The sequence below is a fragment of the Carassius carassius genome, chromosome 10, assembly GCF_963082965.1.
Source record: "Carassius carassius chromosome 10, fCarCar2.1, whole genome shotgun sequence".
Classification (NCBI taxonomy): domain Eukaryota; kingdom Metazoa; phylum Chordata; class Actinopteri; order Cypriniformes; family Cyprinidae; genus Carassius; species Carassius carassius.
Genome location: NC_081764.1, coordinates 13,866,750 through 13,889,059, shown reverse-complemented (window position 1 = coordinate 13,889,059; position 22,310 = coordinate 13,866,750). Strand labels below are relative to the sequence as shown.

Below are 22,310 nucleotides of genomic sequence, written 5' to 3'. Positions count from 1 at the left end.
CATATATTACTACTAGCTAGATGGAATATTGATTTGATAGGGGTCTGATAATTCATATATCTCTCCGTTCGAAAAGACGTGATTGTCAAAATACTAGGCTGCTGCTGCTGTAGGTGAAGGGAGACCGCTGACAGACCAGGCTCTTGTCTTCATGACAACAATATCTATACTTCATGTTGAACATAAATATAAAGCCTACTGATAAAGGACACCGTAAACAGTATTGACGGCAAAATAGACGATGTTTGACAGGTGCAATATTTGAAAATCGATAATTATTTATTTATTTTTAAAATTACATTTATATCTGAATTTATGTCAACCTATAGACTTCAAACATCAAAATGTCATGAATTAATATGTATTTGTGTACAAAATTACATATAAACATATTTTCCTATTATATTTTGCCTGGAAACGCTTCCAACACGCGTGCGTGTCGCGTGAAAAATAGGCGTCGGTTCTATTTCTAGCATGCACACGCCGCGCCTCAGACGCGCGGCTCACACAGGCAGTCTGCAAGCTCTAACCTATTAACATGGGAGCCGAATTAAAAACTGACACGCCACGCAGCTGAGACGCTTGCGCCACGCATCCAGTGTGTCGCCGGCCTCAGTTAAAATGAGTGGAGCGACAGAGCGCGTGTTCCAATGAACAACAACTCCCATGAGCCTACGCTCTTTCCCGACGTCATCAAAGTACGTCTTATGTTATTATTTTGATTGATGACCCCTGGTGGCCAAAAATTCCATACTGTGCGTTTAAAAGGAAATTACATTTTAATACCTGAAAAGGCAGGATCTTTACATGAAACTACCCATGTAAAACATTATATTAAATGTACCTCTTGATTCATTGAATCTCCCATTGTTAAACAAAACTGCTGAACAAGAGTACATGGGATTTGTGTTCCATTTCTGAGGTCTTTTCACTACTTTGTTTACATTTGAGTTGTTCAAAATGGACTTCCTTGAAGACTTCCCCAAAGTATTATATTGTTTTCCATGAATTCAATGTTGACCTCTGCACCACCCTTAGTAAGCCAATTCAATTATTTCTACAGACAGGTTTGGACACCCAAATGTTCTCAAATCTTAAACACACATCACAGCAGCAGGAAGGCTTAAGCACATGCATATTCATTGCTGTTTAATATTCAGATTTGTTTATTAAACATAAATGACACTCTTTTCAGCTAAGCTGCCTTCAAACTCTGGAAGGATTTGAAATGACAGTAACTTATTGCACTAAACCCTTATAATTCCTCATATTAGCTGCATGTTGTATTTGTATGTTTTTAGTGATTGTGTAGACTTCGAGCAGAGTTTCATTATCATTAGTCACTGTTGGCATTTAAACTGTATTTAGCAGAGTTTAAACTCATACAATGGGTTATGAATTACACTGAAAATCGATGCTCCTGCATAGGGAAATGTCGTCCCTGTAATTTTCATGACCACAAATTGGCCATAAAGAGGATCTGTCTTTGTAATGTAGCAAATTAATAGAAAAATCTATTATAATGAAATTCTGTGTGTATTTGGCCGCTTAAGCTCAACAAACTACGACGAAAAACTCAATATGACACTAGCGAGGTGGCTTTGTATATGCACGCTTTGCCTGTGATCGCACAGACAGCTGCGGTAATAAGAAAAACGATGCAATATACACATAGTCCCCCACCAAAATTCAGGACCTGATTAAATATAAATCTAATAGATTTGTGAAATGAACTATGACTTTTCCATAAACTTTTCCAGACCTGGAAATTGCGGTTTTAAAATTGCATGGCTTTTCCAGGTTTTTCATGACCGTAGGAATAAAAGCAACAGATGTGCGCTTAATCACTTAAACTAGTCCGCCAATGTGATCGCATGAATGCTCAGTTAGCTCTCCCTCTTCTATTCACCTGCTGGATCCGTTACCCTGCTTTGTTTCGGGACCTTGCAATTTACAAATGAAGCACTGCTCATACCTGCAAGTAAAAGGGTACAACTGAGAAAGCAGCCTCTGTGGGCATGACAAATGTTGATGAGACAAATGTATTTTTTAATTCTAGTTAGTGGAGAAAACACCATTCAAAAATGTAGAATACAAAACATAACGAGTGTCCTATAAGATATTAATAATAATTGATTATAACTGACAAGAGCTGAGCACCGAATCAGCATATTGGAATGATTTCTGAAGAATTATGTGACAAGGCTTTGCCATCACAGGAAAAACATTTTACATTTTAAAATATATTCAAATAGAAAAAAATAATAATAATAATCAAATAAATGCAGCCTTATACCAAACATTGTTTTTTTTACATCTTAATTTCTCTTAAAAGTGTAAAAAAAGTGTATTTTCCGTTGATGGTCATTCAACATATCTGTGTATTCTGATTAGATAAATGATTTAATTTTCATACAAATATTTAAATAACTTTTTTATTTTATTTTATATATTTTCTTTAGTATTACTATTTCTTAAGTACCCAACTTGTTTTAGAGGGCTATAAAAAGTGTAGAATGGACTTTGTGGATATTTTTCCTGTCTCCTGCCAGACTGTGCACTTTCTTGATGTGCCGTCAGCCAATTAGCATTGTCAAGACATCATTTCCTTTAACTTTACAGAGTCATTTATCACATTCCTGCCTCAGGTGAGTTCCTTAAAGCAAGCTGGCTGAAAAACTGAGCTGGGATTGAGATAAATGAGAATGCTAATGGAGAGCATTCTCCAGGTATTAGACCTCCTTGGGCTAGTATGGCTTTATGGTGTCTCGTTTCTACCTTAGAGCATTGGCAAATGTGGTTTAGACATACTGAGGTTTTTACAAGTCCGTACCGGGAGTGCTGCCCTTGAGTTCTTAATGGAAACCCACGTTGCTCTGCTTGTTGATCCACATAGACTTTAATTAACACTGATCTTATGGAGGGGAGGAGGGCAGGCGCCATGCCCCTCTTTTGATGTATTACAGAGCAGCCTAGGCTTGACACTAAGTTAGAAAGGAAAGAGGCATGACAGGACTTATGACCACTTAATGTTCAGCCAATCAGGTGGGTGTTCAGTATAACATGTTTCCCTGCATGAATTTACTGTCTATGGAGAATAATAGGATATAATAAAATAATGAGAAAATTATACTATGAAAACTGTTTAGAGAAAATCTAAATAGAAAGACCAGTTCAGGTAACTGTAATATCACTGATAATCAGATTTCACATGTGTCATCCATTGTGTGGACCTTTCTGCCCCTCAACAGATTAAGCAATAAAAAAAATCATCAATTACCACAATTCTGTTATTTATAACATATCAAGATCTACTGGAAGTGATAGAGGAGCCCTTAGATTCTATTCATCCTGATAGCTTTTACATCTTGCCCTTGTATGCCCCTTTACACAATGCATCTCGCTGGGAGAGGCATCATTGTCTATGGTGAAAATAAAATGGGTATTTATGTTATCAATATCATATAGAAGGCCATGTTCATGATCATTCTGTCAAGCTGTTGAAAGCAATAGGGAATATGTTTTGATTGTTTGTTTTTTTTATATACTAATTTCAAAATGGTCATAACAATAAAACTGTAACTGCAATATCTATCTTCAGCTGGCATTGAACAAGCAGGACTGGAAATGTTGGAATATTTTTTAACTGCTTTGTTGTTTTAGGGTATTATCATTATGGTTTAAGTGGTGAATTAGATGTTTGGTGATAGTTCATGGCACGCTGGTACATATTTGTAGTAACCTAATATGTAATTTATTATAAAAAAAATACAAATAGATAAAAAAAACACAAATGCAGTTATAAAAGATACTGGAGCAAGAGAATAAAAAACCCGAAATATTTCTGATAATTAGTTATGATTATGAGGGTTCAGGGAAAATAACATTTCATATCAGGATCAATACATAATATCATATTAGTATAATGCATTAAGGTTTTACTTAGAGTCTGTGTCAATGCACTGAATGAATACACATAGGAGGCACAGCCATTTAGTTGTATTTCTGTGAAATTAACTGAGAGCTCTAAGTTCTAAGCCTAAAGCAGTTTGAAAGAATTTGGTTGAATTATGTGTGCCACAGGGTTAAGACTGATTCAGTTAAATTGATGACATTAATGTATCCAATCCATAGCTGTTAGAGCTTCAGATATACAGTATAGGTGCCTAGAACATTCTGCAACATATACATTGAAGATTTGCTTTTCAAAAAAAAAAAAAAAAAACGGATTCATTTTACAATTGTACTCAAAAAGTCTAAGTAAAATGTTTATATTTCATGAATCATATTTGATAAATCTCTGCTTGTTCTGTCAAAGACAACACAGGCAGTAAGATGGTCTGACCATAAAAAATGAATGCATAGCTTTTTTTTTTTTTTTTCTCACTAGTGCTTTGATAATGCTTACATTAATGAGGTGGCATCAGGCCTTCAAAGTTTTTCTTGCTCCTGAGGGGACCAGCCCAAGCTTCCATAAATGTCTGTGTGTGCCAGAGAGTTTCACACTTGTTCTCATATACTTTTCCAGCTCTTTCTATGCGATGAGTCTTACTTACTCAACTTTATTGTCCTTAAAAGGCAATTCTTTGTCTAGACAGCAGTACACATGCACTTACAGTAGCAACACAACACACATATAAAACACATACATTTGTAATAAATAATTTGAAAACATAATTGCAGCAGGAACAAAGGAATTGTTATATCTTTTTGATTTGCACAAAGGGAGTTTAAATCTCCGGCCAGAGGGAAGCTGTTGAAATTCATTTCACAATTAATGAGTGACATCAGACAGGACTAACTGGCCCTTCTTAGTCACCTTATATTCATAAATTTGTGTGGTAGTCCTTTAATCAGTCCCCACTATCACACTGCACATTTTAACTATACTATTCAACTTACTGCACCCAGTTCCTTACATTCAAATTGCCGCACCAACAAATAATAGAATAATTTAAGATAGATTCAATCAAATGTTTAATGTTTAAAAATGTAAAAAAAAAAATGAAGCATCACACCATTGGATAAAATGATCTACCAATGGACCATGACTCCCATCTAGGGTGACCACCTGCTAATAAGCCCAAGGGGGGACAAGGGGTACGTTTCTGAGGGACAATGTGGGACACCCCATGGGCAGACTCACTGATAGTGGTTTACCCATTTCTAGCACATACCACCTTATATTAATAATGCCCTATTCCCCTAAACATGTGTAATTGCTGATGTATGCTCATGACAGAATTGACAGATGCACTTCCACTTACGATTTACTTTAGCTATTTTATAAATTTTTCATTACAATTTATTCACTTTAAATAAATTATAATATAAAATTATAGGATTAAAATGAATTGTAGTTGCTCAACACCACAGGAAAAGTAAAAAAAAAAAGTCTGACATCACAACTCAAGGGAAGGGAATTCACTCATTCACTAATCCCTATATAGTGTATGGCAGTTGAGTTCACTATATCAGGAAGGAGTGAATAAATAAATAAGTGAACGGATTCGGACAGTGACGTATAACCTACACTGCGCGTGAGACTTGGAGCTGTTGCAAAAACATTGTCATGTGTACTTTTATATTACATCTACCTAATTTTAGAAAATAATACTAATAGCAATAATACTCAAAATTACTTTATATTGCAGTTATACATACCTCCCGCGTCAGCTTTGTGGTTTCATCGATAGTAGCCTATATAGTAATAATATATATAGGCTATATATATATTTTTTTTTTGTAATGCTTTTATGTTCATAATCATTAATTGCTATTAAAATAACGTACTGAGAACAAAAATAAACACACATAAACGTTCATAATTATGTATTTATTACTTTTAGTATCTTGACACTTGCTCAAGCAGCGTTTTGAGCTCAGATAAGATGGTTGTTGAGCGTCCACAGGCGACTGTTAATTTTACATCGGAATACACTACCTGTTATTAACGGAAAAATGTAAATTATCCACAAATTATCATTTTTGTAAGTTAACAACGATGCCACCTCAGTAAATTAGTCAAATAGTAAACTGAGTTATTGCCTACATAACATATTTTAATATAAATAATGTAGGAAAAACGTTAAAACAGAAATAATAAAGATGTAAACTTCATCTCTCATTCAAACTCGCTCGCTCCCGCTCTCGCAGTAGCGTGCTGAACTGTCAAGTATGTTCGTTTGGCTGCCTGGGGCTCGAGGATATAGAGCCATCAACTTTTTTTGAGCAAGCATTGATTTTGCGTGACACAGTCTCAATTTGCGGGACGCATGAATTGGGCTTCAAACGCTGTGCGCGCACGCGCTACGCGGGACGGGTGGTCACCCTACTCCCATCTGTCTCAGTGAGGAGAGACACAATCACAGAATCATCTGCAAATGTAATAATGTGTCTCCCCCCAAAAACACTCTGACAATTATCAATATACAACCCGAATTCCGGAAAAGTTGGGACGTTTTTTAAATTTTAATAAAATGAAAACTAAAAGACTTTCAAATCACATGAGCCAATATTTTATTCACAATAGAACATAGATAACATAGCAAATGTTTAAACTGAGAAAGTTTACAATTTTATGCACAAAATGAGCTCATTTCAATTTAGATTTCTGCTACAGGTCTCAAAATAGTTGGGACGGGGCATGTTTACCATGGTGTAGCATCTCCTTTTCCTTTCAAAACAGTTTGAAGACGTCTGGGCATTGAGGCTATGAGTTGCTGGAGTTTTGCTGTTGGAATTTGGTCCCATTCTTGCCTTATATAGCTTTCCAGCTGCTGAAGAGTTCGTGGTCGTCTTTGACGTATTTTTCGTTTAATGATGCGCCAAATGTTCTCTATAGGTGAAAGATCTGGACTGCAGGCAGGCCAGGTTAGCACCCGGACTCTTCTACGACGAAGCCATGCTGTTGTTATAGCTGCAGTATGTGGTTTTGCATTGTCCTGCTGAAATAAACAGGGCCTTCCCTGAAATAGACGTTGTTTGGAGAGAAGCATATGTTGCTCTAAAACCTTTATATACCTTTCAGCATTCACAGAGCCTTCCAAAACATGCAAGCTGCCCATACCGTATGCACTTATGCACCCCCATACCATCAGAGATGCTGGCTTTTGAACTGAATGCTGATAACATGCTGGAAGGTCTTCCTCCTCTTTAGCCCGGAGGACATGGCGTCCGTGATTTCCAACAAGAATGTCAAATTTGGACTCGTCTGACCATAAAACACTATTCCACTTTGAAATAGTGACTTCCTTTTTGCATGATAGAGCTTTAGTTGGCATCTGCTGATGGCACGGCGGATTGTGTTTACCGACAGTGGTTTCTGAAAGTATTCCTGGGCCCATTTAGTAATGTCATTGACACAATCATGCCGATGAGTGATGCAGTGTCGTCTGAGAGCCCGAAGACCACGGGCATCCAATAAAGGTCTCCGGCCTTGTCCCTTACGCACAGAGATTTCTCCAGTTTTTTTGAATCTTTTGATGATGTTATGCACTGTAGATGATGAGATTTGCAAAGCCTTTGCAATTTGACATTGAGGAACATTGTTTTTAAAGTTTTCCACAATTTTTTTACGCAGTCTTTCACAGATTGGAGAGCCTCTGCCCATCTTTACTTCTGAGAGACTCTGCTTCTCTAAGACAAAGCTTTTATAGCTAATCATGTTACAGACCTGATATCAATTAACTTAATTAATCACTAGATGTTCTCCCAGCTGAATCTTTTCAAAACTGCTTGCTTTTTTAGCCATTTGTTGCCCCCGTGCCAACTTTTTTGAGACCTGTAGCAGGCATTAAATTTTAAATGAGCTAATTAAGTGGATAAAAGTGTAAAATTTCTCAGTTTAAACATTTGCTACGTTATCTATGTTCTATTGTGAATAAAATATTGGCTCATGTGATTTGAAATTCCTTTAGTTTCATTTTATTAAAATTTAAAAAACGTCCCAACTTTTCCGGAATTCGGGTTGTATAAAGAAAACAAGAGAGGGGACACAACACAACCCTGTGGGGTACCAGTCGAAGACAACAATCCATTGGACAACACCCCATTAACACGTAGGCTACTCCTCTTATATCTCTCTCAAATATTTCTCCATTACTGCAAAGGCTGGGGTTAATGTCAAGTGTTTTTGTGGTCTACTTAGATGTGATTAATGAATAAATCATTATAATAACTTATTATTATTATTGTTATATGCATAAAGTGAGAATATGGTAACGAGTGAAAAGTAGTTGTAAGAGAGTAAGAGACGGAGTTTGTTTATATCAGAAAATGCTTTGAAAAGCTGAAGCAGGCTTTAGTTCTGTCAAGAATTTTTATAAACATTATTGTGGAACTGCTGGATGTCAGCAACAGTTTTTAGTGAGGATGAATCTGTTCTTCAATAACATACCTATTTAGATGTCATTGTTAGGGCTATGTCAGTATCATTTATGTACTACTTTAGACTTTATTAATATTTAAAATTAGTAGTGTTTTGTTTGTTTTCATAGTTTTATTTTGTTTCAAACGTTTTCATTAAGCAAATAAATTCAGAAAAATTTAAATATTTATATTTAGCTAATTTATTTTTAATTCAGTTTTTGTTTCATTGATTTAAGTAATTAAATGTATTATATTTCAGTTAGTTGCCAAGGCAACATTTCAAATATTAGTTGTTGTTTTTTTAATCTAATAATTATATTTATATTATTTCAGCTTTGTTTGAAATAATGGAAACAATATTTAATAGGTACAGTTTTAGTTAATAACAACAGCGGTGCTCGTGCGTGTAATATACTGAGGATATAGATCTGCAAGCAGCAGAAATAATATCTGTTGCTTAGACGTCTCAGTCATATGTAGTCATGACCAGATATGATCCCTGTGGCTCTCATTATGCTCAAAGTCTTCTTCGTTCATCCAGCTTCGGTTTCCACAGTTCTCTTATATTCCTCAAACAGATGCTCACCCGTGTAGACTATAGCTTATCTAAACCTTTTTATCAATTCTGTGCGTGAGTTTCTATGCCCTCCTTCACTCTCTCTTGCCATGTTAATGTCCATCATCTGCTTTTCTGTGCATCTGTTCCTGTCAGTCTGGCAGAAGACCATCTATCTATCCATCCAGCCATCCATTATCTATCTAGCTATCTAAAGCTACTGTATCTATCTAATTAGATTTCACATAATAACTAAAATATCTTCCAGAACAGTTTTAAGGTAATATTTGATGTGTCTGTTTAATAGTTATTTATTTGTTTTCGTGTATCTCAGGGTGTCGTACAGAGTGGGATGATTTTTGGTGCTGGTACAGGGCAGAGGTCGGACAGGTTATCAACATCTCCTGTCCCGAAGTGTTTCAGTTCTTTGCGATTAATCATGGTAAGCTACTGCTATCCTATGCACCTTTTTATTTTTATTTTTATCTTTATTATTATTATTATATTTTTGTGCCTGTTATCAAATATCAATGAGAAACACGTTTTTTTAAAAGCTCATTTTGAAGACTGAATTTACTGACTGAATAAAATGGTGTTTTGGTGGATTCTCACAGTGGTGGTCCGGGAGCTTTTTGTCTGTGCAGACCACAAAGACAATATTATAAGAACCCTAAGAAGCAGTCAACATAATGTCATTTTAAACCACTGCCAAAAACACACAGTTTCATCTTTTACAGCACATTCAGTGCCAGAACACACCCTTTGGCTGGTCTCTTGCGTGCACTCAGGCACAGCGATTGGAAACACAAACTGTTTAACAGTCTTCTCTGACACACCAACCCAGGGCAATAAAAGTGTCAAGACAAACACACACACACAGAGAAACATCATGAGTGTTCTGTAAATTCATAGCTGGAGCTCTGAATATCCGGATATCATGTTAACTAAATTTAATAGTTGCTAAGGGAAACTGAGTGTATTTGTTTTCACAGGTTGAGTAGATATTATTTTTTATTTCTCAATGTCTTTCTATCATGTGAGCAAGAAAATTGTACTCATGATTGCTTATAAATGTTGTCTGCAGGAAATTGGTAGCATATTTAACCTCACTCACAAGATGAGAAATGTCAAGCAATTTTACCATCCTGAACGCAAAGCTGCTGTATGATGTGACAATCACTACTATTCCCAATATTCTGGATGGGTTATTTTAGTTATGAGAAGCAGGATTTTGGGCCAGTGAGATTTCATGGTGGGCATAGCTACCCTGAGGACAATAAAATTATCATTATTAACTTTATTGTGTTTATGAAATGGCCATGACATTTATTTAAAGTGCATTTTTATATTAGTCTAATAGGAAATTATAGGTTAAACATTTAGTTTTTCTTAAAGCAAATAACACTCGCCATAGAAGAAAATTTATAGAAACGTTTTGTTTAAATAGCATTTTGGGAGTGTTGATGGTTGGAACACAAATGATTGTGGGTTTTATTCATTTTTCTGGTGTTTATTTAATTTTTATTTATTTTTATTTGTTAGTACATAACAAAATATGATGCCTATTCTGTTGAAGTTATTACTTTTAATAAGTAAACGAATTGAAACTGACTAACAGTAATATATATATATATATATTATTGTTTTAGCTTAAGAGAAAATTTGTTTTTATATAACTTATCTAGCTTTAAGTAACATTTTGGCTGGAGAAAATATTATAAGTATGGTACACTGAAAAATTATTATTTATAAAATGTATAATTTTAAAACATCTTTATTTATTTACTTTCAATGAATGCATTTCTCTATATGCAATCCAAAATTTGGCTGTAACAAATTTGAGGGTTTATTTTTCAGTCCACCATAGGAAATAGGAGATAGACATAAGTTACGCACATTGGCATTGAAAAACCCGGCATATCTGCTCCAGGCCTTTTTAGAAATCAATAGAAAGGTTGTGGAGGCTAAGAAAAATCAACACACTCATGATGACACAACTGCTATCAGCATCATGCTGTTCTTCCATCCCCCACACACCTCTATGAATACGCAATTACGCAATGGACCTGCAGATATCTACATCGCTCTCTTCCAAATCTTGCTGAAAATGTGCCAAGAAAATAATACAAATATTAAAAATCAAAGCAGGTTAAAGCAGGCATTATAGCAGTGGCTGTTAGCGCTGGTTGTTCCATCTCTTCAATCCCCTTAGACCAATGCCTGACATCTCCAGCACAGAAAGCAGCAGCGGTCAGGTCCTCACTACTCTGTCTTCCCCCACTGTGGCTTCAGGGAAATGGACTTATAGTACATGATGAACTGCGCTTTATGGTAATGCTAGAAACAGCGGGTGGAATGAATTCCTACTGGCAAGCTAGCACTGAACCACCTACTTAGAAGGCTTGCAGAATGGCCAAGATAAGTGTAGGTGAGGAGACAGGAGGTTATAGGTTAGCTGTGATATCAAGCCTTACAGAGTTAACTAAGGAATAGTCCAAATGAAGTATACCATGCAAATGCATTCAGAAGTCTGAGCTTATTTTTAGGCTAGTTTTTCCATCATTCCTCATCATACCTTTTGCTTTTTTCTTAAAAAACCTTTTTAAGAGTGACTAGATTTAAAATTTGATGTTAATCATATTAAGATCATATTTTTAATTTAGGATTTTTAGAATTGTAGTGTAATGAAGCTGGCGGGAAGCAGATGTTGATGAAGGCATAGAGCACCCAAGTGCAGTTATTTACAATGATACAGATCCAACAAACATGCATATGAGCCAAATTCTAGATAACAATATTTACATTAACATGGGACAGCTTAACATACTTAAATATGTGACAAGGAAACACTATCAAGGCTATTGGGTAACCACATGACAATCAAAAATGTCAAAACATGAAACAGGAAACAATACATGACTGAAACCAAAGACATGACTAGATAATCTTCATGAACTGAAATCATGAGACATGAACAAAAATCTAGACAGATGTGACACAAATTGTACTTCAGTCTTTTCCCTTGGAGTCTTCCTCATGTAGTTTCCCAAACATTTTTATAGAAATGAATGCAAATTATATTAAAAAGTGCCATGTTGAATTGTACAGTATTTACAGATTAAATACAACACACTTCATTAAATACCTTGCAGGTTAAACGCTTAAAAAGGCAAAAAAAAAATATTTTTGACTAAATGAATCAAAAATAAAATAATAATAATAATAATAAAAAAAAAATAAAAAAAAAAAAATATATATATATATATGATGTATATAGTGTATGCTCACATATTCTATTAGTAATCACCTCACTGGACTGACCCTTTGGGCTTACATTTTGTCTCACTTTATCTCAGTAACTACTTTGTAATTGGACACTTTACTTACAGAACAAATGAATCATGGATGACCATGCATTTCTACAATCACTCCACGGACTCAGCAGAATCAGATTTATCAGGTTGACCAAGTTAGCTGTGTCCCTTAGTGTCTGGTGGCCTCAATACTTCAACTCCTGATTTAACAGAATGTGATGCTGCTTATTTTAAGAACTATTTATTATACATATAAAGCTGATTGGTTTGATCCATCTGAGCTCGCTATCCAAATGCTTTATCAATATTTCATGAAATATAAAAAAAGGCATAAGCAGACTAATAAAAATATAATCCTTTTACAGTCAAATGTTACTGAGAGTTACTGTGCATCACTGTAGCAGAGAGTAAAATGTGAAGTTATGGAGCTAAAACAGTAGCTTCATATATCATTTCACCATTAGGCATAAAATCTATCAAAATAAAACATGTTTATTTTTTGTGACTAATTACAAAGAAAAGTTCTAGGCATATCTGTTACAGGCAATGTAATGAGCAGCTGTTGCTATCTGGTGTTTTACAAGTCTCTTTGCAAAATGATGTGTCAAAATGTAGCCTGTAAAACGTTACATGCTGATCATTATGTTCAACATTATTTTAATACAGGTTTCATAATTAGGAATTGCACCAAGAGTGGCTGGACCAAAGTCTACCCATCCTATGAGAACGTTTGTGAGATTGTGGAGGATGTGGAATCAGAAACTGAGGTGAAAACTTTACCACATGCAATACTGTACACATCCTTACTGTACACTGTACACTTACACTTGCACTTAAAGTGTTTTTTGAGTAGAAATACAAAACTAATGTTGTGAAACAAATACAAATGGAGACACTTATGGGGTTGGTTTGCTGAGAGAGACTTATCTTACCCTCGTTTTCATGTGTACCCCAAGATCCTGACCAGCTCCCTTCACCTCAAAGCTGCTATCCTGTTTTTTTTTTTTTTTTTTTTTTTAATTAACTAACATCAAGTTGAGCATTTCTCAACTTTTTTTAACACTGTCCAGAGGGACTTTGTATTTCCACTTCACTTGTCCACTGTCAGGTTCATTTATTTATCTATCTATCTCTTTTGCACTTAATTTTCTTTGAAAATATCTCTTGCTTTTTAAGTGTTTAATTGTTATTTTTCTTAAGTGTTGCTTGGAGCAATTTGTATTCATATTGCCAATGAATATAGCTACTGAATTTAAAGCATAAATAACCTTCCTTGTGTCAGGCAGTTCCCTTATATCTTTTTTTTTTTTCGTGACAGATGACTGCAGTCAAATTGTAATGAGAATAGAGACAGTACTTTGAATGAAAAATGAAAGATAATATGATAAGTTCTGTACACACACACAAACAAGCAATGCAAGGTTAATAGATGAGCGTGTTCGTAATGTGAACAAGCCATCTACCAATAGTTGAATCAGTCATACAAGCACATAATACTCTCTCCTGAGTGCTAAATTTAATCTCTACCACTTAAACTCTATTTCATAATGACTTTAACCTGTGCCTGCATCAGGAGAGGTAGCAATGGGGTTAAATATGCACCTGAAATATAGTTAGTTCCTGTAATCCCAGAACAAGATGACTTGCTTTTAATAACAGCTATGTCCGAAAAATGCAGGATGCAGAGATTGGAACGCATCATAGGGATATCTCAGTCTAATTGTTTGCATTTCATCCTGTCTATTAACAGACATTTTAATAGTCATTTTTAATTGCATTGTAAGCAGTCAATCACTGCCTACATTATCCCTCAGTCCTTTGCGTGCTGTTTACTAGGTGACATTAAAATGGCCTTTTTCCATTAATAAATAATTTTAACATTTACATTTTTATAAAATTTTATTTTATATACCTTTTTTTAACATGCCTATTTATATTTTCTTGGTTTTTGGAATTTCTCATTTGCTGCACTAGAGGTTGTGGCACAAATAACAAGCAACGGAATGAAGCAATTGTATTATTTAATATAAATTTGTTTATTTATTTTGCTGCACACTATCATTGGTTAAAATAAAAAAATCTGATATAAGATCCATGAAATTTCAGACCTTATGGTAACTCGACTTATACTCTCATAAATGATTCATGAAGTTTGCAGGTTAATGCACAAATCAAATTGAAAATACTTGCTGTTTCTTTGTTATATCTCTTGATAAAAGAAATAATTCTATAACTTTTCCTTTTTTTTTCTTTAATTTCTTCCTATGTTCTAGACCACATATTACTCCACTTTCAGGCAGGTGTACACTGCGGGTTACGCTACCTCTCTGATTTCCCTCATCTCTGCCATCTTTGTGTTCACAGCCTTCAGGTACATCAAGAATCCTCACAAAGCTCATGCAACCAAACACATTTTATAAATGAATCACTGAGAGGTATGTGACCATTTGGCAATCTGTTTTACTCTGCCCAAAACAGGAAGTTCCACTGCACAAGAAACTACATTCACATTAATCTCTTTGCCTCCTTCATCCTGCGAGCCAGTGCGATCTTCATCAAAGATGCAGTTCTCTTTGGCGATGAGAATCTGGACCACTGCTTCATGTCAACAGTGAGACTCACCAGCTGTCACAAGCTCATGCTGAATTTGTTTTTTATAGACGTCATTCCAACGGATAAGCTAATGCATGCTATTCAACATGTCAAAGCTCATGTTCCCAATCAGTCTTGTGGTCAGTGAACATATCACTGTAGCTCATAATGTATGATGCTGCAGCATCTATCTGGAACAGCAAATAAATGTCTAAGCTTTACGCCCGTTTCTGTCAGCACAGTGACACTAGCTTCATATTTTCTGCATCCGATCTTCTGCCCCTGTCAGTATCATCTGACTCATCGGTGCCTTAAAGGCACACTTCTTAAGATCTGCCTCTGCTAGAACTCACAAACACCTTCTTTGAAGTACAAAAAATAACACTCTTCTTTAAACTTCTCTGTGATGCTATTTGTTCTGTTTCTTATCAGCGCTATTAATTCAGCTACCCTAAAATTAAATGTCTGAGCACTGCAACAATATCATACTTTCATTTGCAATGCGTAGGTCTTAAAATTTGCTACATGCTGTGGCAATTGCCACTCAGACAGTATGTTTTATATCTTCAGTTAAAAGATATGTATTCTAGGAACATATTACCTCTTGACAGAGCAATTATAGCACTAATACTGAATTATGAATGTTTTCCTCTTCAGACCTCTTGCAAGGCGGTGGTGGCTTTCTTTCAGTTCAGTATCCTGGCTAACTACTTTTGGCTGCTGGTTGAGGGGATGTATCTACAGACTCTTCTAGCTCTAACTTTTGTCTCACAAAAGAAGTATTACTGGTGGTACATACTTATTGGCTGGGGTAAGTGAGGGTACTATAGAAGATACTTAGGAACATATTGTTATATGATATATAATGTGATGATATATTACTAATTTACTCTAAAAAGAAATTAATAATTGTGATCTTTTTAAATCATCATCATTCAAATGTTTAGGTAATTGTGGCTTGTATTATGTATTATGTTCCATTGGTGACACCTGTAGGCATGAAATGGAAAATAAACTTTTTTTCCCCTAAACATGGATTTTTATAGGAAATCTCAGTATTAGATATGAATCCATGAAACCTTTTCTTGATTCTGTGTCAGCATAGTAACAGACATGTTTTACAGTTTGATGAAATTTGATTAATTTAGTTTAGCTGTCTGTGTCCTGTAGGTCTACCAACACTAATACTGACCATCTGGGTTCTAGCAAGGAATTTTTTTGATAACAGAGGGTAAGTCTAGATTGATCTTAACCCTTTAAACTAGTGTGTGATACTGATATTTGATGTATAGTGATACATACTGAAAAATAAATTTCAGTGCCGTTTGCGAAAGTCCAGTTACTGGTCTTCTTTGAAATAATCTTGAGCTCATGTGAATGTTGCAGGTGCTGGGATGATACAGATGTTGCTTACTTTTGGTGGATTATCAAAGGACCAATCACAGTGTCTCTCCTGGTAAAATACAGCTGATTTAATATAAGACCACAACTCTGGAAAATAATGGAAAACCTGGCTGCAATAGAATACAGTATAATTAAGAATTTTTTTTCATGTGCCAGAATTGTGCAAAAGCAAAATAACATTTTCTAACATCTGAAAGTAAAGCTAAAAAGTTATGTAAGACAGTCTCTAATGCTCTTAAATACTTACATTTTTCTTTTGCGCTAGTCATTTTGATTGTTTCTTTCTGAATATTTGAATACACAGTATGTTGAGGTGTAGTGTTTAGTATAGCTTTTGCCTTCATTTATTAAACAGAAACACGCTCTTTTAATTTTTTGATCCATAGATCAATTTCCTCATCTTCATAAATGTGATCCGGATTCTTGTGCAGAAGCTGAAGTCTCCAGGAATGGGTGGAAGTGATACCAACCACTTCATGTAAGGAATAAAAAGCACACTCAAAACAAAGGCAGCAAATAATGTAAAAATCTTTGACTCATACTGTAGACAATTAGCAAATACTTGAAGATCTGCGCACATGCTACTGAAGTAATGTATCATTGCCATGTCTAAATTGATTTACTCCCACATGCAGCATGCTGTGTTAATTTACAGCCATCACAGTTGCTCAATGAAAAAGCTTGCTCCCTCCAAAATGTACATTCATTGTTTTCAACTTTATGCATACTTGTAGGAGACTGGCCAAGTCTACCCTCTTCCTGATTCCCCTGTTTGGCATGCACTACATGGTTTTTGCCTTCCTGCCAGAGAACACAGGAGAAAACGCTCGCCACTTTCTTGAACTCGGCCTGGGTCCCTTTCAGGTGTGTACAGCCCAGCATCTGTGCAATTCACAGAATACTAATGCTCATCAGTTGTGGGTCTGATGAGCAATATTTTGTGATATCAGATTATAAATGATAATTTGTGTCATATGTAAAATATGTAACTATACTACACATTGAGTAAATGTATTATACAGTATATGTCTGTAAAGTATTATTGTCAACTATTTGATTTTTGACTCAATTGAGATGTCCTGTAATGTACCCAGAGTGACTGACTGTTATACTGTGTTTCTGTACATCTTAGGGTTTTGTTGTGGCTCTTTTGTACTGTTTTCTCAATGGAGAGGTAAGCCACAAGTGTTTCCTAATAGTAAATAAATAATCTAATGGTCAAAAGTTTGGAATAATTAAGATTTGTATAATGTTTCTGAAAGAATTCTGCTATATTTCAGTTACAGTTACAGTTTATTAAAACAGTGTGATATTGAAGACTCGAGTAATCAGCTTTGCCATCAGAGGAAGACATGACTTTAAAATGTATTAAAATAGAAAACGTTATTTTATCAATTGTAAAAGTATTTCTTAATAATACTGTTTTACATTATTTTTCATCAAACAAATGCAGGCTTGGTAAGCATAAGAGCATAAGCCAGACTTCTTTCAAGAACATTACAAAATCTAATCTAAACTTTTAACTGGTATTGTATGTGTAAAACAGCAAATACATCCCGCTTTCAACAATGCACATACATTTGTTTGTGTTTTCAGGTACAAGCAGAAGTGAAGAAGAGACTGTGGAAGTGGCAGACACAAAATTATTTGAGATACAGTAAGAGAAGACGAACCCTCTTTACTGAGAGCAGCACAGTCACACAAATCTCAGTTTTAGAGAAGTCCAGCCCTATGGAGCTGCCCTTAACTGAGTCCCACAACAGTGTGTCATCCGTCTGAAATCAAGCTTTACATTTCATCTCATTCCTCTCTTTCTCTTTCAAGAAACCTCTTAACAAAGGTCCTCCATTGAGGTTCACTTTACCCTGATTAAACACACCTGGCAGTAATTTTTCAGTAATCCTGACTATTTCGATGGGCTTTTTTAGGTGTTTCTTTGTAGATTGTAGTTAAATGACACATAGGCCAGGTTTGAAGAACCATGCTCTAAAAGATTAAATTCATTGAAAATTTTCAAGTACATGCAAATTCATAAAAATTGTGTTGAGGTTATAATATGGTTGCTATAACAATTCAAACATATTGTTTTTTCGACACATTACTAAAACAAGCTTTCAAATTGATGCTGATACGAAAATACTCTCTATTTTTTTTCCACAATGCAGAAGCACAAACATGTTCTTTAGTTTCCTCTACTAATTTAAATGCGCTGACTACTTACAGACCAAATTAAAGGGACAGTTCACCAACATAACCCCCACCCCCAAAAGAGCAGCTTGCGTTCTTTAGCAAACGATGATCATAAAACTGATTTCTCCGTAACTTGTATTTGTCACTCCATTGTTTGTCAGTTGAGACATACTGTCTGCTTGTCTTGAAAGTTGAGATTGCATAGATGTATAAATGTTAAACAAAGCTAATTGCCTTATAAGAAACAGAGACCTCACAAACAACAGCTAACAATTAAAAGTATTTTCATATTCATAAATGCATATTCATATATATATATTTTTTTTGTAAATCGTATATTTCAAGGCAACATGTTGCACAGTGCACTGGCCCTGTATATATAAATAAATGTAATATTTATACAGGGTGTACAAAGTATTTTTCTTGAATAACAGGTATTTTCAAGATGTTTTATTCATTATAAACTGTTTAAATGTTTCAATTAAATTAAATCATTATGATTTATTGATTATGTAAAAGTTTTATTGGAAAATACATGAAAACAATCAGTCTTAGTACAAAGAATACTTACAAAGTAAAAAAAAATATATATCTGAAGATGATTAATCATTTTGATTATGAGTATTATAATGAATAAGACGGTTTTGAAAATGGTTTTGAAAATGTAAGAATCCTTTTGCAGTGCACACATCTGGAGCACTAGACTGTAAAGTTTCTTGTTTGGTAGAAATGTTATCTTGTTTTATTGTTGCTAAGTGTGTTTGTGAATATATGCTTACTGTATATATTTTACTTGATGTAGTATGTTTGCCGACATTTGTGCTCTGTTATTTGGTGTTTTAATAATAAATATAAATTCATAAATTATAAATTGAATCATATTAACATCTATTTTCTGGAATAACAATTCTAACATAATTGGTTTGGATTCACAAATTAGTAGTGATATATTTTGATGACTCTTGAGCAGTTATATACGAAATCTGACTAAACAGATTCTATATTCTTTTCACATATTTATTATTTTATATATTTATGTATTTTATTTTGCAAAATGCGTGGATTAAATATGAATTGGGGACCATGAATTCAAAAGCATTCAAATACAAAAATATGTATATATGGTTACAGCTGAAATGTATTTATTCTCTAATTGTTTTTAAAGTTGAGCTGTATATTGTCTTTTTCAGCTTGTGAAAATGTTACCCATTCAGATATCTTCAGTTGTCTTGATTGTACGCATTGTTGCTACATTCACCAACCTGCCTTAATGTATTCAGATGTGTATTAGCTTTGCTGAATGTTAAATGTATGGAGTAAATATTTTTATTATGTGCTTTGTGACGTATTATTATCATGGTATATATGTAAATGTGCAGCAATTATCTTAATGGTCCTGGTAATGACATTTTAATTTGAAATTTAGACTTTTTAGTATTTTTTGTAAGCAGGTGCACCTACTCTTACTGTATTTTTCCACAAACTTGACATTATTCATATTAATCATCTTGAAGACACACTAATATGTTTTTAACATCTGCCATTATACTGCCTTTAACATATTGTGTCCTTCTACAAAGGGATTATTATTACAAAAGTTAAACTTCATCTTCACTTGTTAAAAACCTTTAATGATGTTTCAAAATAAATAGTCTATAATGTGCAAAAAGATTTACCATATATACATCCAACAAAAAATCATTTCACATCACAATCAGAGACATACAATGTGCAGATAACGTAAATCTCTCCACAAGAGCAAGTTTAGCTGCAGATAACATTATCTAGAACAGTCAAATGAATTTAACCATTACAAGTCTGTCAAACCACTGTATTATTAGTATTCTAAATACTATGTTCTTGTTTTCTGTCATATGTTAGTTTAAAATCAGTATCATGAAGTAAATCATACTCCATTTAAAAACAAATGTTCAATAAGGCAACATTTCATATATTATTTTTACATTACATGTAGAAGTACATTTGACCAAGTACAACATGTTCCTGGATCATCATCCTTGTTGATCCTGGAAAAACATTCCAATCAACCAATCAGAATTGAGATAAAACTTTTCAGGAAATATCATCTGTTTTAGGCTTACAATCAGGGTTAGGTGCTTCTACACCCTTGTTAATCAGCTATCATTTCCCACTGATTTTAAGAATAAATTATGGGTAGGGTTAGGCTTAGAGATAGAGATTGGGCTGAGTCTATATTTTTTGGACAATAATGTTGATCCAGGATCATCAGAAGATCTTATTCTACATTATAAGTTATGATACATGTTCACTTACAGGGGGCACAGAAATAAGAATTTTTGTGCTGTGAAATATAAACCCCCACATATTTTCATCTCCATACACATGTAATCATGACAGTTTACTTCACATCCCATCAGCCCATTTGTATCTATATTCTAAGTCATTTGCAGTTTAAATGTGCAGTGGTGATTGCAGACTCATGCTGAAAGCTCAGTTATTTCTGTTGAATGTTATACGAGGTATAAAATGTGCAGGCTTTCTAGTTAAGTTTCTGTGTAGAATCTGTGCCAGCACTGCAATCCCATGAATGAGAGGTATTAGAGAGGTGTTTGTTCGACCAAAGTGTATCATTTAAAAAGTTCTTAACCTATTATACAAAAAACACTGTAATAATTCCCAGGATATAGCCTAATAAAAATAGTCATTATGTGTTTTCAAGAAAGTGCACATGCTTGTTGGCCCTATGGGTAAGACTTACTTATTTTTGTGATTGTGGTATTTTCTTTTGAAACAATAATATTGCTGTACATCATTTGTAATATAACAAGCCACCCACTTTCTTTGTGGGCTTTAGCGCCGAACGGATCACAGGAAATGCATGCATTGTTTAAGAGGAATATAGGCAGCAATGCTAATAACTACACATGTAAACAAAATTATCACTATTGACGTAAAATGATCGATTTTTAAATAAAACCCTTAGGATATGTGAAATGGCTGCAAGCACAAACTCGTTTTTGTGTTATTTTGCGAGTACACTAAAAAGTATTACTACTTGTTTCTCTGCACACAATCTGTTTACAATATTTTGCTAAAGCTTGTTATACAGTAAGTGTCCTACAAGGAACTTTTTGAAACAATTGTAGACACTAAACATTCCACTTAAAGTTAAGTTAAAATGCTCAATAATGATTACAAATAATCTATAATACAGTGTAATTTTACACATAAATAAATATCGATCATATAAAAAACATTTACGTTTTTTGACCTTGTGCATCTTTTTTGCAGTTATCGTTTGAAAAAACAAGGCATTTGTTGAAAAAGTAATGCTTCACAAAGCAAATGGATACAATTATTCTTAGTTTTTGGAATTGGTTTTTCAAATCAAATTACATACAAAGGTACACCAAAGAAAAAGGAATCAAAACTAGCTTGAATTCTCTGAAGGCCTCTTGGTTTGCTGAAGCATGATAAAAGCACTTTCATAGAGTGGTGCAGTTATGTGTTGCAGTTTGTCTTTGTAAAACCAAACAGCTGACTCTTTTGTGCAAAAAAGGCCCTTTGAAGAAGCAAAAAACATCTTCAAATGAAGTGACATCAGTTACAAAGACTTGCAAACTTGCACGGCAATTGACATCTTAAGGGGTCAAATATAAATAAAGTGCTCTATTTGTAAATGCTTTTATGACATTAAATTACAAAACGAGCAAAATATCAAATATGAGTCAGAAAAACAAAGAAATTGCTCGGCTTTTAACTGAGAAATTTAACTCAGTTAAAAATGAATTTATTCATTGATATAAGTTTAAAGGTTCATCATTCTTACCACTGTAAATTCACGGTGTGACAGCTAATAGTCATAGACATGTTTTGGGGAGGAATCAACATCCATATCACAT

The 22,310-nt window shown here is 34.4% G+C and overlaps 1 protein-coding gene across 1 annotated transcript in view; it reads left to right on the top strand.

Moving 5' to 3' along the window:
• Positions 1-19,520, top strand: part of LOC132151827 (vasoactive intestinal polypeptide receptor 1-like) — a 31,625-nt gene extending 12,105 nt beyond the window's left edge. Inside the window, exons 3-13 of the mRNA XM_059560232.1 lie at positions 9,261-9,368; positions 12,907-13,007; positions 14,514-14,611; positions 14,719-14,851; positions 15,490-15,643; positions 16,003-16,063; positions 16,219-16,288; positions 16,623-16,714; positions 16,971-17,100; positions 17,369-17,410; positions 17,833-19,520. Coding sequence (XP_059416215.1) covers positions 9,261-9,368; positions 12,907-13,007; positions 14,514-14,611; positions 14,719-14,851; positions 15,490-15,643; positions 16,003-16,063; positions 16,219-16,288; positions 16,623-16,714; positions 16,971-17,100; positions 17,369-17,410; positions 17,833-18,015 — 1,172 coding nt within the window. The 3' untranslated portion in view covers positions 18,016-19,520. The remainder of the gene's footprint in view (positions 1-9,260; positions 9,369-12,906; positions 13,008-14,513; positions 14,612-14,718; positions 14,852-15,489; positions 15,644-16,002; positions 16,064-16,218; positions 16,289-16,622; positions 16,715-16,970; positions 17,101-17,368; positions 17,411-17,832) is intronic.
• Positions 19,521-22,310: the final 2,790 nt, after the last annotated feature.